We start from the raw sequence: 14,240 nt of genomic DNA, 5'->3' as shown, positions 1-14,240 counted from the left end.
CTGGAAAGTGTGCTCTCTCTCTGTGCTTGTGTCTTCGTAAGCCTCCAGGCAGCAGCACCGGGCAAGAGCTCTCACATGTGTCGGGTGCATCTGTGCAGCAGTGTTTGGTAAGTGGTTTGAAATCGCAGAGATTCTCCACTGAGCTCTCATCTGAATATGGCTGTTTGCAGATAGCTCTACTGTGAACGGAATATCCTTTAATTGCGTTTTTCAGAATACTGTGACATTTTGGCAGTGTAATGTAGTTGAAAGCACTCATACTGTCTTGGTTTGCTGTATTTGTTGGTGCCATCTTCATCTGCGGAACTGGTTGGTTTGTGGGAAATTATTTCTTGATATGCGGAATAGCCCCTTGAGACCTTGAAGCCTTGAGGCCTTCAAATATTACTCTACACTCCAATATGGCTGGGCAATGGGGCAAAAATGTAATCAATAAACATGATTTTGTTTTCCCTTAAATGAGCAATCACAATTTTATAGTTTAAGATAAGATAAGATAAGATAAGATATTCCTTTATTGTCCCACATGGGGAAATTTCATTGGTGCAACGCAGGTAGATACAGAGGTAGATACAGAAGAACATATCACTTATAGGAAGTCTGAAAAACACTTTCAGTAGAAGATCTCCTATAAATAAATAAAAACTCCCAATAGACAAATAAATAAATAAATACCATTGCATGTGATCACGACAGTAATTGCACATGAATATGTGTCACGACAGCACATAGACTGCACATGAATTTCACAGTAATTGCACATGAATTGCACATGAATTCCAACAGCAATTGCACATATGACAGAATTGCACATCAGTATTAGGTTAGGTCAGTATTGCGACGGGATAACGTGACGATCTCCGGGTAAGACGACAGTTCTCCGCAGTTTCATGAGTTCCTCCTTTGTGGAAACGCGGTACGGCGCCGGCCGGGGGGCGGGGCCGGAGCCGGGGGGCGGGGGCGGAGCCGGGGGGCGGGGCCGGAGCCGGGGGGCGGGGCCGGAGCCAAAACACATCGCAACGACACGACGAAAACACTCAATCCAGCCGAATAAAGTCAAAACAAGTTAATTTAAAGCGATTCCAGTGCGTGTCCCGATCATTCGTGAAGTTCCTCTTTCATATAAACGTGTATATAAACGTGTACCGACGACACGCCGTACTTTAGCGCGGCCGGAGGGCGCGGGGGGGGGGGGGGGGGGGGCTGGTGGGCTCGCTCGGAGCTAGCTCACGTCACAACAACACAACGAACGCAACGAAAAACGCTCAAATCCAGCCGAAAAAAGTCAAAAACAGTTGAATTAAAAAACTATTCCAGCGCGTGTCCCTATCGTACAGTAAAATAGAAAAAATATACTAACTATATTTACAAAATATAGGAGATAAAGCACAATAAGTGTGAGAAAGAAGAGAGAGCGTTTACACCGGGCTGCCAGCTGTACCAGCGCCTTGATATAGATATAAATTTAATTTAATTTAAATATAGATAAATGCTGCTTTTATATTAATAATAATAACGTTCACCAACACTGACTTTTAAAATAAACCTCAGCTTAATCAAACAACACATAAATGCTCAATTACACTGCCACGCAACAACAAATATGAAACAATAGTTATTTCTGCTTAGAAACAAATTTTTGGGGGGAAAATTACCCAGCCAATATTTGAAATCTGTTTTAGTTTGATCACAATTAAATAGAAATTTGGTTAACTGCAATGCCCCACACACAGATAATTATGAAGCCGCCCTCAGTGAGTGACTTTCTCCTTCTTGCTACAAATACCCGCTGCCTGTTGTTATCCCTCCATCTTCTGCTCTCTGTGTGGCATTGTTTACGCTCTTTGTTAATGAGACATTAAACAAAGCCAAACCTATTCATATCAATCGTATTGTTCCTCTCTTACGAGCTGCCAGGAACTCAAATGACTCCTGGCCACCTGCTTGGACACATTGCCGACAGAAGCGTAGGAGGTTTAATTGGTGGGGACAAGCGAGAAAGACGATAACACGGAGAGCGATTTAATTGCAGAATCAAGGGGAAGTAGAGTTGCGGCCCCTTGTTTCAGAGAAAGAAATCCACTCCTCGCCACTTGAGAGCAATACAAACGCCTTGTTCATCAGAAGATTGGGCGACAAGAACAAATGATAAACTAAACAGACTGCCAGCCTGTCAAGCGGAACATGAACACAAGACCCTGCAACTTGATACTGTCGAAATGAAAACATCTGATTACTATTAGTGTTCTTTTCTAAATCTATGCACTAGTAAACATTCAACCTACAAGACTGACAAGACTATTGTCAAGAAGAACATTTGTGTTAGGGATGTGGTAAATAGCCATGTTATGAATCAACATTTTTGTGAAACATTAGCCACATTCACACATAATTCCCGGTAAATTGCCATGTCCAGATTGCCAGAACAGTCAGCACTGACCCCCATTCACACAGGCTTCAGTCCCAGAACATTGCCAGCTTTGCTCTGTTCACACTTGTCTCTCTGTATTCTTTCATTATACCAGGGCTGCATCTAAATAACAATGGAATTTAACTGCATAGGGTAATGTAGTAAACCTTTATTCACACATACACCTTCCCTGCATTAGTCACTTTGCCAGAATAAAATGTAGGGAATTCAGCTCTGGCTTGATTCACACATGCCCCTGCTCTGGCAAAATGCAGGTAAATTCCCAGTTAAGGCTGCATTTTTGTTTTGTTTTTTTTTAATCGAAAAAAGATTAAATATATACTTGAAAGTATTGGACAAAACACTTTTTTGTGCTAAAACATTTCTCAACTGAACTGTGTTGATTTTCCTGAAGAAGTGAGACATATGGTATAAATTAAATCTTGCACTGAAAATGTCTGCTGTAATGCAATGTAATAATGTTTTCCTCTTAATTTTATTATTTCTGCTCCTTCTTCAAACCCAATTGCACAAGCATCGGCCGCCTGTCACTGCGAGCCACACATTGAGACCGGAAGTTATGGAGACGAGTGCATGGTGTTAATTACGGTGCTGTCACTGCATTTTCCATATGCACACACATTTTGACAAAGGGAAAAAAAAGTGATGTGTGTAGTGTCAGATTAGCGTTACGTGGGTGGACTGGCAAAAATGGTCTTTGCAAGAGCCCCGCAGTTAGACTTGCCGTGGAAGGACGGATGAGAAGTGTGGAGAGCGCTCACTTAGGCTGCGATGGGCTAGTGATGTAACGACTCGAAACCGATCTGCCACTGAAGGTCATCCAATTTCTATTATACACTTAAAGAAGGTCAACATTTTGTCTGTAGTTCTGGGAGCAGCCGGAGATCAGAGTGGGAAGAGCTGATGTAAGGTGGGGAAACTGAAGTGACTGATGTGATTTAAGTGTCAACAAAAGGCCTGTAATAAAGCGCCGACTTGAACGTGATGTAATGTGTTGAAAACCCAAAGTACAGATGCTGTGAAAGCCCTGGGTGGGCTTTCTAATCCTACAGACAAGACTACTCTTCAATATAGTAAATAATACAGCCACAAGAGCAAGTAAGTCAAACATGATTGATTGATTGATTGATTGATAGATTGATTGATTGATTAGTTGATTGATTTTAACTATAGGTGCTTTGAAACCCAAAACATGAATCAATCAAATGTACAATAGTAGTTTGAGTCAATTCTTATTTTTCGTTTTAAGTGTTTAGTGCTGAAGTGGGACAGAATGTGAGAATACAAGAGGGCTTGTTGAAATGGTTGAAATTGGTGTTCCACTTGACTTCAAAACTATGTATCTTGGCCTCAAATCTCCTGCCATGGATACAATAAATGGATACCCTTGGACCATACTTCTGGTCGCAGCAGAATTACATTTGGATGAATTTCATAGAACTATATTTACGTTCAGAATAGAGGTTTACGATCTTATAATGCTTGCGTGGACCTTTACGTTCATCATTTCACTGTTGAGATTTTGTTTTTTTGCAGCTCCTCCAGCTCCCAAATGAACACTTGTAAGCAATACCTCTCCATATGCAAATAAACAAGTGCGTCTAATAGGCTGAGCGTGGCTGAGCGTGGCTGAGCAAGCTGTCATTTCCTGCAGCTATTGCAGATGCGGCACATGGTGTCCACTTCAATTGCAGATTTTTGTTTGGTGATTGGGATTGTAATGTGTCAAATTCATCACAAGGTTTTGATGAAGTTCCATAAAAACATATACACGTGAAAGTTGTCCTTGTGCTTGCTCAGATAAATTGAGATGGTTCTGTTTGGAAGGCGATCTGACATAACCTATACTAAGCTACTATTATACTAAATTACTTTGAAATAGTTTTTAATGCAAGAAGATAGTAGAAGTACTTTTGCAATCAGAAAAGAAAATATGAAAAACTGAATACACTATTTTTTCCCATGACTCTTATTCTGTTCAGATTTGGTCTGCAAATTTCAAGTATTATTCAACAAAAAACACGTCATAAAAGTTAGGGAAATTCAGCTAACACTAAACACATCTCACCTGTGTTCACTTTTAGAGTTGCCGGTTTTTTAAAAGATTGATGGAAACGGCTGACTTGTCAGAGGAGAACTGTTATTGCAGTCAGTGTGTTTAAAGTACATGGGGTAATGAGTTGGCAATCACTCCCTCCACAGAGTGCTACTGATAATCCTCATTTCAACTGATTCTCTTTTTAAAGTAAAGTCTAAAGCGTGAAATATCCCCAGTACCAGTAATAGTCTTCATTCAATATTGTACAAAAATAGTCCTTAACCCAGTGTAACAGAAAATGTTGTCATTTAACAGGCCAAAGTGCTATGAGGTGTTTGTGCCCTTGGTATTTGGAGCATATTCCAGGCGTTTGCTGAGCCTAAACAAGATTTGGGTTGTGGCCCACCATATGACAAACACTATCATCAAATATATAAACATGATAATGCAACATACTGTAAGAAAATAAATACTTGAGGCGTGGCCTAGGGAGAAAAAGTGACTCCCCAAGGTGAAAGTGACTTTATGATTTTACATGTTAGATTTTTGAAATTAGATGCGATATTTTAACTCATACCATTTGACTAGGCTACACAAAACATTATAATTATATCATTATGTTATATAATTATAATAAGTAAGGTTTTCGCGTGGGGCTGCAGACTACTGAACATTTGAATGACATCACATGTTTCTCTGCTCCAGCCCCTGCATCACACCCGCTGTAAGTGGCAGTCTCTGAGAGGCTCCATCACTGCTATTGCAAACTCATCTGTCTGAACTCATCTTTTATTTTGCTCTTGGCCCAGAGCTAGTCAATTTGCAGCCCGCAGGCCAAATCCGGCCCACTAACAAATATGGTCCAGCCCATCATGGTAAAATGGGTCATGGGCCCGACCTTATTAATTGGAAAGCAGCATTTGTCCTTCGTGCATTATGTAATCTTTGTTATTCAGTACTCTACTGTACTATGCTATACTGTACTATGCTTTGAATCAGAGGTTGATGCCATTTTATATTTAAGACATTAATGTCTTATAAATGTCAAATTTATATTTAAGATGACAAACCTTTTCTGATTCTGAAAAAGAAGGACTTAAAAAGGAATTTGAATGTCTGCATATGTTTTTTGAGATTGACACATCTTCTCTGTTTTTTGTAGCTATGGATGCCCCACTGAACCTGACGGCCAGTGAAGTGAACCATCGCAGCGCTTTGATCTCCTGGCAACCTCCTATAGCTGAAATCGACAACTACATGCTCACATACAAGTCCGTTGATGGTACCCGCAAAGTACGTACTTTGTCCCTTTACGTGCTTTTTCCCCTGCTTCAAATATTTTAATAGTGCTACACTGGAACTGCTTCTTTCGTGGAGATTAAGATATCCTTACCTCACCAAATAGTTTAGAGCTGTTCAATTATTTATAGAACATATTATTCTGAAAGGTCTTAATCTTCCATTTTTCCAAGTAGGATATGTCCTCAATCTAATCACCTACTTAAAAGAGAACTCTGTGTGTGTTGAAAAAAGATACAGAATACCAAATGAAAACTTTATGGCAAGCCCTTCAGAGCTCTCATTTTATCTTTTCATCACACCCCCTGAATATATCAAATTACACCCTCGGAGAACACAGAAAATTGCCTCGCCAATAAGATATTATATTAATTTGCCTGTGAAGAGAGATTTATTTGAATTAAACTTTTTGATGTTCCTTAGTCGTAGAACAGCGTACATTGGTAAGAGGTGTATAGAGAATATATTGCTTCCTTTATTTAAGTGAGTGCAGGTGCTTCCCATGAGGCTTTGCAAGAGACTCTAATCAGCAATTAGGCTTCCACACACACTTTTCTCCATACTGGCCTTTGTTGTGAGCGTATTGTGGCTCAGCGTGAGGCCGAGGGAGACGGTCGCTGCAGGAGAGCCAACTTGACATGCACAGAGAAGAACAGGGCCAGGTTTTTCCATGGGAGACAACTGGTAAAAAGGTACAGAAAATGTCCTTTCTCAAATCAAATCAAATGCCTCAATAACTTAAAGGTGCACTATGTAACTTTTTTGGGTGGAGACTATTATTATTGCTTCGCATGGAAAGTTTCACAATGCACTAATATAATTTTTAGTTTTGCATTTATTCAATCACAGGTGTTTTAGGGAGACAAGCATCATACATAGTTACATAGCGCACCTTTAATTGTACACCGCAATGACGAATAATACTCATGTTGTGTTAGTAGTGCGGTATATGAAGTGGTGAAGTATTTTCTGTCGGAGCGTTCAAACAGGCTGTGCGCTGAATGATGGTCGGAAAGCTACAAATCCTGTTCTGACCTTTACAGGGAAATCAATACACCTGAGGGGCATTTATTTGCATTATAGCAAACAAAATGCTTTCCCCAGACACATTCTTTTCCATGTTACCTCTAGAGAGACAAATCAGTTTGTTAGAAGGTTTTCTTTGGGGAGGGTTGTTGGTGTTTGCAAAAAATGGCACAATGATTCATAAAATAGCAAAGGTTTGTAATGGAAAACATACGATTGATAGAGCATTTCCCCCTGAATTAGAATTATATAAACATATAATTGCAGTGTTCAAATAAGGTCATGCTGCTCGTTTTTTGACTTGCGTTTACAAATTAGTATATTCAAAAAACCCTATTGAACATTTCCTCACATTCTGGAGATTTACTTGACCTTCACCAAAAATCCAATTCAATTACCGGTAGTATAGTGTAACAAAAAGATTTCATACTACTTGTACTTGAGCAAATTGTTCACCGTCAACACAAACTGAAGGGCTCTTTCCAAGAATCTCCCTCTTATTTTTTTTTTTTTATAGCTGAGGTCTGGTTCTTTTCTGAATGTGAAGCGAAGTGTGTCCTTACCATTAATTGTTCTGTTGCCTCTTCTCAGTGTGATAATGGCCTTTTATCATTCATACAAAACACTTTAGCTGTAGGATGTATCTCTTATCTGATTAACACAGACCTTATCATTTGTAAATGGAAGTTGTGTACATGCTTGGAAGAATAGCGTTGTCAATTAAAATCTTACAAGGACAGAAACTCCAAAAAGAGCGCTCAGTGACTAGTAATTGTATGGGTCTACAGCGAGCAGTATATTTAAATGGTTGTTTATCTAATATTAAAAATCTAACAAACGCGCAATGGGGAATGGTTTGTATGCTACAGAGACACCGTTAACCAACTGCTTCCATGCATAATTCACACACAGGCACGTTGCATGGAATTGGGGGCTATTCTCCAAACTTTCATTGCACTTGTTTATATTTGATGTGCACTCCAAGTCACATTTTCCTTTAATCAGACTACAAAACATCCCCAGGTTTTTGAGAAACGAAGGGACCACCATGACTTAATCTAAGTCTTTTATCTTTGATCGCTGTCTAAGTGTCCACTCTTCAACCTGCCACCATAAGTCAGTTCTCACTCAGATCTTAGGAAGTCACTGATCCTGCTGTTTAAATGGACTCAAAAGATGACATATCAAGCAATTATATCATGAAATTAACATTGCAAGCATTGTATGGTCATTGAAACCTTTTGCACAAAGCTGTTCCTGTTTAAGGATTAGCATCAAATGTGCTGAAAACATTGCACAGGGGATTAATGTTCTGAAAGAATATAGCCACTATGCATCTACAGTTTAATTAGTGAGTTAAGTTAACACAAAATGTAACTTATAACATAGTTTATGTTTCTTTTTGTTTTATTTTGAGCAATGTTTCAGGACATTCTCTCTTCTGGCAGATACTAAGAGAGAGAGAAGAAATGCATTCATGTAAAAGTTAGATGAATGAAAGCTTTTCAAATGTGTTTGGATTCTGTATTGAAATATTTTTAACTTGTGATAACCTCTGTTTTTGCAGCATATTTATAACTATTTTTATTATTATTATTTATAACACAATTTGAATATTTCATCAGCGACACGATGTACTCGATGTAGCCTGACACTCTGCTGAACTTGCTTAAAATAATTATCTGCTGATGTTTTCCCCGTGTTTGCTTTGTCCCCACAGGAGCTGATCCTGGACTCGGAGGACACGTGGATCCGCCTGGAGGGACTGGCAGAGACCACAGAGTACACGGTGAAGCTTCAGGCTGCTCAGGGATTAGATACAAGCGCCACTGTGTCCACGACTTTCACTACAGGTACAATACATATGTACATTTACACACAATGTTACACACAGCGACTTTACTTTGCATTTCTCCTGTGAGGGGGTAATGCCATATCTCCGAAGCAAGGCACGATTTGTACATCCCTTCCCCACGGACAACCAAGAGAGACTTCCATTAAGCCGCAGCTGCAGGGTGGCACTTACTTCACAATGTGCTTGAATCTTTAATGTCTTCTGTTTGTATTTTGTCAAACAAGAGTTAGAGGCAACATAACAAAGCCGCTAATCACCATGAAGTAACATAAACATGCCACATTTTGACACCGTTATCCATTCATTTACCTTAATAACAGTTGCAGCAGCTGGAATTGTGTTCAAATGTTTTCCTCTGCTACGTAATATTAACATAAGTTCCATTGTAAACTCATACATCAATGAACTTGACTCTGAAATAACTGTGATCCTTTATTAATTGTAAATATTTCTGCTTTATACTATTTTGGTTCTTGTCAAGAACTGAAGCTTTTGCATTTTGATCCTTCTGCTTGTCTATTTTCTGCTCAAATTCGTCAATATTTTAGAACAAATGAAGTAAAGGTGCATTACGTAACTTTTTATCCCACCTGCTGGTTTCCATAGATATGTTCCCACAATATGACATTAAACGTGTATTTTCACTGATAAAAACAGATGACTTTGCGGATCAAATATGTGTTTTTGTAAGTATTTTTAGCATTAAGATAAGAGAGATCAGTTTAATGCCATATTGAGGAACTTTCCAAGCAAAATAATAACATGGAGACAAGCAGGCAGACGTCCCCGCACCAGAAAGTGAAAATACATCACTACAGTCCCTCTTTAATACGCTATAATGTGTTTAAAAGGTTTATAATACTGAAATCTCCCTTCAATTCCACATCACCAAACAGCAATAAAATATCATGACAACATTAAGACTCTTTCAACATCACTAAATACTCTGGGAATAGCAGCAGTCAGAATCAAGAGCATGTTTCTTGTTTCTTTGTAGTCTACACACAGTTCTCCAATTGGCCCTGGTGAGCTGAAGGGGGAAATCTTCACAAAGCACGCTCTGTCAACATTTTCCGTCTTGTCTTGTCTCCAGGGAGTCGTTTGTTTGCTACACCTCAGAACTGCGCCCAGCATCTGCTCAACGGCGAGGCCCTGAGCGGGGTCTACACCATCTACATCAACAGAGACCCCGGCCAAGGCGTGCAGGTGTACTGTGACATGAGCACTGATGACGGAGGCTGGATTGTAAGACATTTGTTGGTGTTACATTAAAGGTAGAATTAGTGTTGGCCAATATGGTGATAAAAATTGAGAAGTGATCTTATCCTTTTGACGATCTGCTATTTTGGTGGTGCCGTTTGTTTGTTCCCACCCACTTCTCCTATTGGTTAGACTCTAAAAGGCTCTGAGTGAGGGACAGCTGCAGTTGAAAGCAGTAATTTGTACACAATGTTTACTCTGAAAGTAACTAATATATTTACTTTATTCCATTGGATAATGGCCAAGTCTCGGTACCAGCCAATATTAGTCATTTTGTCGGTATCAATCAAAAGCACCGATGTCAGTCTGCCGATATTACGCTCTGGTAATGAATGAGTTAACTCTGCCGTCCCTTTGCAGAAACAGGAAGAAAACAACAGCTCTGTGGACAAAGGAAATGCTGCTATTTCCTAACAGAACAGACTGTAAAACCCATTATTGAATAAATGCCAGATGAATTCACTCACAAACCGCGATAAATGCTAGGTTTTTTTCAGACATTATTTGACTTTGTTTTCCTCCTAAACAATCAGTTTAGACTTGTTTACTCCAAATAACTTTAGTGTGAGTGGGTTTAAGAAGGAGAAGAGAAGAGGTCTGAGTGTCTGACCTGACACAGGAGGCTGAGGCTCGCTAAATAAATGATGTCTGACCTTTTCCTTTTTACTCTTTTTAAAGGGTATAATGTGTTCTAATTGGTTCTGTACATTTTAAAATCCTGATTTTAGAATAAAAATCTATTGGTTTACAGCTATATTTCTCAGCCTTTATATTGGCCAAAGCTTTTCCCATAACATTGGTATCGGAATCAGCCTAAAGTTTCAGTATCAGGGCAACACTACTGGAAATGAACTCTACAAACAAGCTTGAATTAATAAAAGAAAATGATACACACCACTTTGCTCACAATAGCGTCTCCACGCCTGGCACAAACGGGTGCTAAAAATGTGAATATAAATGAGGACACATTCACAAACAGCCACTAGCAAAGTGCTTGAACTGAATGTAAAAGAAGACGTTTGAAAGCAAACATGATGCACATATAATAATCAGTGTGCGTACATCTGTTATTTTGTTTTTAGGTGTTTCAGCGCCGGCAGAACGGGTTGACCGACTTTTCCAGAAAGTGGAATGATTACCGTGCTGGTTTTGGAACTCTGGAGGATGAGTTTTGGCTTGGTAATATATTTTTATTATTAAGACTAGAGTTTAGTTTCATTGAATAGCTACAGTAATTATGCATTTTGCTGCAGTAGTGACATTGTGATAAAATAGCACATGCATTATGGCTTTCAGGTAACCTAGGAAAGATATCTCTTTAATTTCATTAATATCTGCTTAGGACACATTTCGCTTGATGCAACCTTGAACAGCAGTCTCTAGTGTGTAACCTGTTTCCCATTTTGTGGAATCTATGTCAACCTTTCTGAAGGCTGAATCATTGCTATGACTCAGGTGGATTTACTGGGTGCAATCAGCAGAAGGTCAGGACATTCACTTTAAACTGATATATTTATTTCATGGAGGAGGAATAAACAGGCCAGCATTTCTAAGCATTCTTCACGTCAGTAGTTCTTGATTAAGATGAGCCAGGCTTTGCTCATTTTGCCCTCCTCTCCTTCACTTCTCAAAGTTTCTCTGGTTCATTCATTACAGGATTGGGTGAGAGCCTCTGCGTCTCATCCGTAATTGTTTTTAGCACTGCGCTGATTCAAAAACAAAACACATACCACTACGTTTGATCGAACGCTGCAAAGTCTTTCTTCCCCAAATCTCATTATGAAACAATAGTTATATTCATTAGAAAATGTGCAAATGACTCATGTTTTTTTCATGTGCCAGTTTATTATTGTTTGGCGCAGATGATTAAAGGGAAATGTTACATGAATATTTCATAAAATAAATGAGGGTGCAAAAAAATGGCATTTGAACTTGATTTAGAGGAATTAAATAACAGTGCAGAATTTGTGATAGTGTGGTGATATTCGGGCAAACGAGAATGGGTAAAAGGTAAAAGATTATTTTTTAAGAATGTTCTGGCCCGAATGCTTTATTAGACAGGAAAGACACTATTCTACTATATTCTATCACAAAGTCTTAGTTGAAAGCCCAAAGTCAGTAACAGTTATTTAAAGTAGTTTGCAGCACCATGATCTAGTTAACCAAACAAAATAATATACAGAACCACAGTTTCCATTATGACATTCTAAAAAAGAGGTGTTAAAGTTGGTGCAAGACTGCAAACAAGAGATAATGGTACAGTAAATACTATCTGAAAGTACGCACTTGTAATACTATTTTTTTGTTTTCCTCTCAAACACAATTTATTGTCATTAATTGGTACTAAAGTGGTTCCTCTGATTTTAGCTAGAAATGGCAGTGAGACAAAAATGGAAGAAAACAGAGGTATATATTACATCTTGCTCTTTAATAAAAGATGAATGAAATGCTACTTTTGTAACTGAACAAAACAATTTCTAAAACAAAATCCAAAGCAACATTTTAAAAACAAATCTGACCTTTACTGCTTTGACAAAGTCCAAACAAGGAAAACAGCACTTAAAGCCTCATTTTTTAAACAGCCTTGGAAAGGATTACTGAATAACCTTTTTGTATTGTTTGTTATGTTTTGTTTCTTATGGAATAGTGTACAATTGACAAGAGAAAACACGATCAAATCCGTCAGTCCAAACACTACGGTACTTGATGTTGAGGCGTTTGTGTCCACTGTTCTTCTATTGAACTGTGACTCGTATAACTTAGTGGAATATTCACTTCATAAAATTGTCTGTGACCTGGTTGTGCCTGAGCCCCGATCCACTCCAGAGCAGCAGTTCTCCTCCAGCTGCAGAGGGGGGGCTGTGTCACGGGTCACACTCTCTCTCTTCTGTCTGCTCTGTACTCTGTCTTTTCAGTGCTTAAAAGCAGCTAATGTAACCTCAGGGTGGTGGCATCAAGGAGACTCCGTGCACTCCAGTAAAAGCTGCTCTGTGTGGTACTAAATTACTGATAACATGTCAGGGGGAGCACAAAAGAACTTTAGAGGCAGCCGGCTTACCGCACGTAAATAGCCACAGGAAATTGTTTTATCCATCCATCCATGAATCTTCTTCCACTCCCGCGGGGGCAGCAGTCTAAGCAGGGACTCCCAGACCTCCCCCTCCCAGACACTTCCTCCAACTCCTCCGGGGGGTCCCGATGGCGTTCCCAGGCCAGCCGAGAGACATAGTCCCTCCAGCGTGTCCTGGGTCTTCCCCGGGGCGTCTTCCCAGTGGAACATGCCCAAACACTTCCCCAGGGAGGCGCCCAGGAGGCACCCAGGAGGCATCCGGAACAGATGCCCGAGCCACCTCAGCTGGCGTGGAGGAACAGCGGCTCTACACTAAGCTCCTCACCCTATCTCTAAGGGAGCGCCCAGCCACACTGTGGAGGAAACTCATTTTGACCGCTTGGATCCGCGATCTTGTCCTTTCGGTTATTACCCAAACCTCATGACCGTAGGTGAGGGTAGGAACGTAGATTGACCGGTAAATCGAGAGCTTTCCATTCAGCTCCTTCTTCCAAGCCACCTTTTTCCGGTTGAGAACCATGGCCTCGGCTTTGGAGTTGCTGATTCTCATCCCAGCTGCTTCACACTCGGCTACAAACCCTCCCAGTGTATGTTGCGGTTTTGATGGAGCCATGGAGAGATAAGATCCTGTGGTCCCCAAACTGGACACCCTCCGACCCCTGACTGCGCCCAGAAATTCTGTCAATAAAGCCAATGAACAGAACCGGTGACAGGGCAGCCCCGGCAGAGTCCAACACGCTCAGGTCTGACTTACTGCCAGCAATGCGAACACAGCTCCTGCTCCGGTCATACAGGAACTGGACAGCCCTGAGCAAAGGGCCCTGGACCCCGTACTCCCGGAGCACCCCCCAAAGGACACCTCGAGGAACACGGTCGAAAACCTTCTCCAGATCCATAAAGCACATGTGGACTGGTTGGGTAAACCCCCATGAATCCTCGAGCACCCGATGGAGAGTATAGAGCTGGTCCAGGTTTCCTCGACCAGGACGAAAACCACTCTGTTCCTCCTGAATACGAGGTTCGATTCTCCTCTCCAGTATCCTGGAATAGACCTTACGGGGGAGGCTGAGGAGGGTGGGATTAGGGAGGTCCTCAGTATTCCTTCCACCGTCCGACGACATTCCCTAGTGGAGGTCAGCATATCTACACCCGCTCCATAAACTGTGTTGGTGAAGCACTGCTTCCCCCTCCTGAAATTGTTATAGTAGTATTTAGATAATTAAAATTGGATGATATGCATTTTCTTGTCTGCAGCTCTTCT

The 14,240-nt window shown here is 40.4% G+C and overlaps 1 protein-coding gene across 2 annotated transcripts in view; it reads left to right on the top strand.

The window, feature by feature from the left end:
* Nucleotides 1-14,240, top strand: part of tnr (tenascin R (restrictin, janusin)) — a 127,201-nt gene that overhangs the window by 105,515 nt on the left and 7,446 nt on the right. For both annotated transcript variants that reach the window (XM_072441462.1, XM_072441463.1), the window contains 4 exons: nt 5,632-5,762; nt 8,515-8,647; nt 9,743-9,894; nt 10,992-11,088. In XM_072441462.1, coding sequence (XP_072297563.1) covers nt 5,632-5,762; nt 8,515-8,647; nt 9,743-9,894; nt 10,992-11,088 — 513 coding nt within the window. The remainder of the gene's footprint in view (nt 1-5,631; nt 5,763-8,514; nt 8,648-9,742; nt 9,895-10,991; nt 11,089-14,240) is intronic.

This window comes from Eucyclogobius newberryi, unplaced genomic scaffold, assembly GCF_026437365.1.
Source record: "Eucyclogobius newberryi isolate DKJ021-1_F unplaced genomic scaffold, fEucNew1.0.hap1 SCAF_12, whole genome shotgun sequence".
NCBI lineage: Eukaryota > Metazoa > Chordata > Actinopteri > Gobiiformes > Gobiidae > Eucyclogobius > Eucyclogobius newberryi.
The sequence above is the reverse complement of the archived record's forward strand: the minus strand, read 5'-3'. Positions and strand labels throughout refer to the sequence as shown.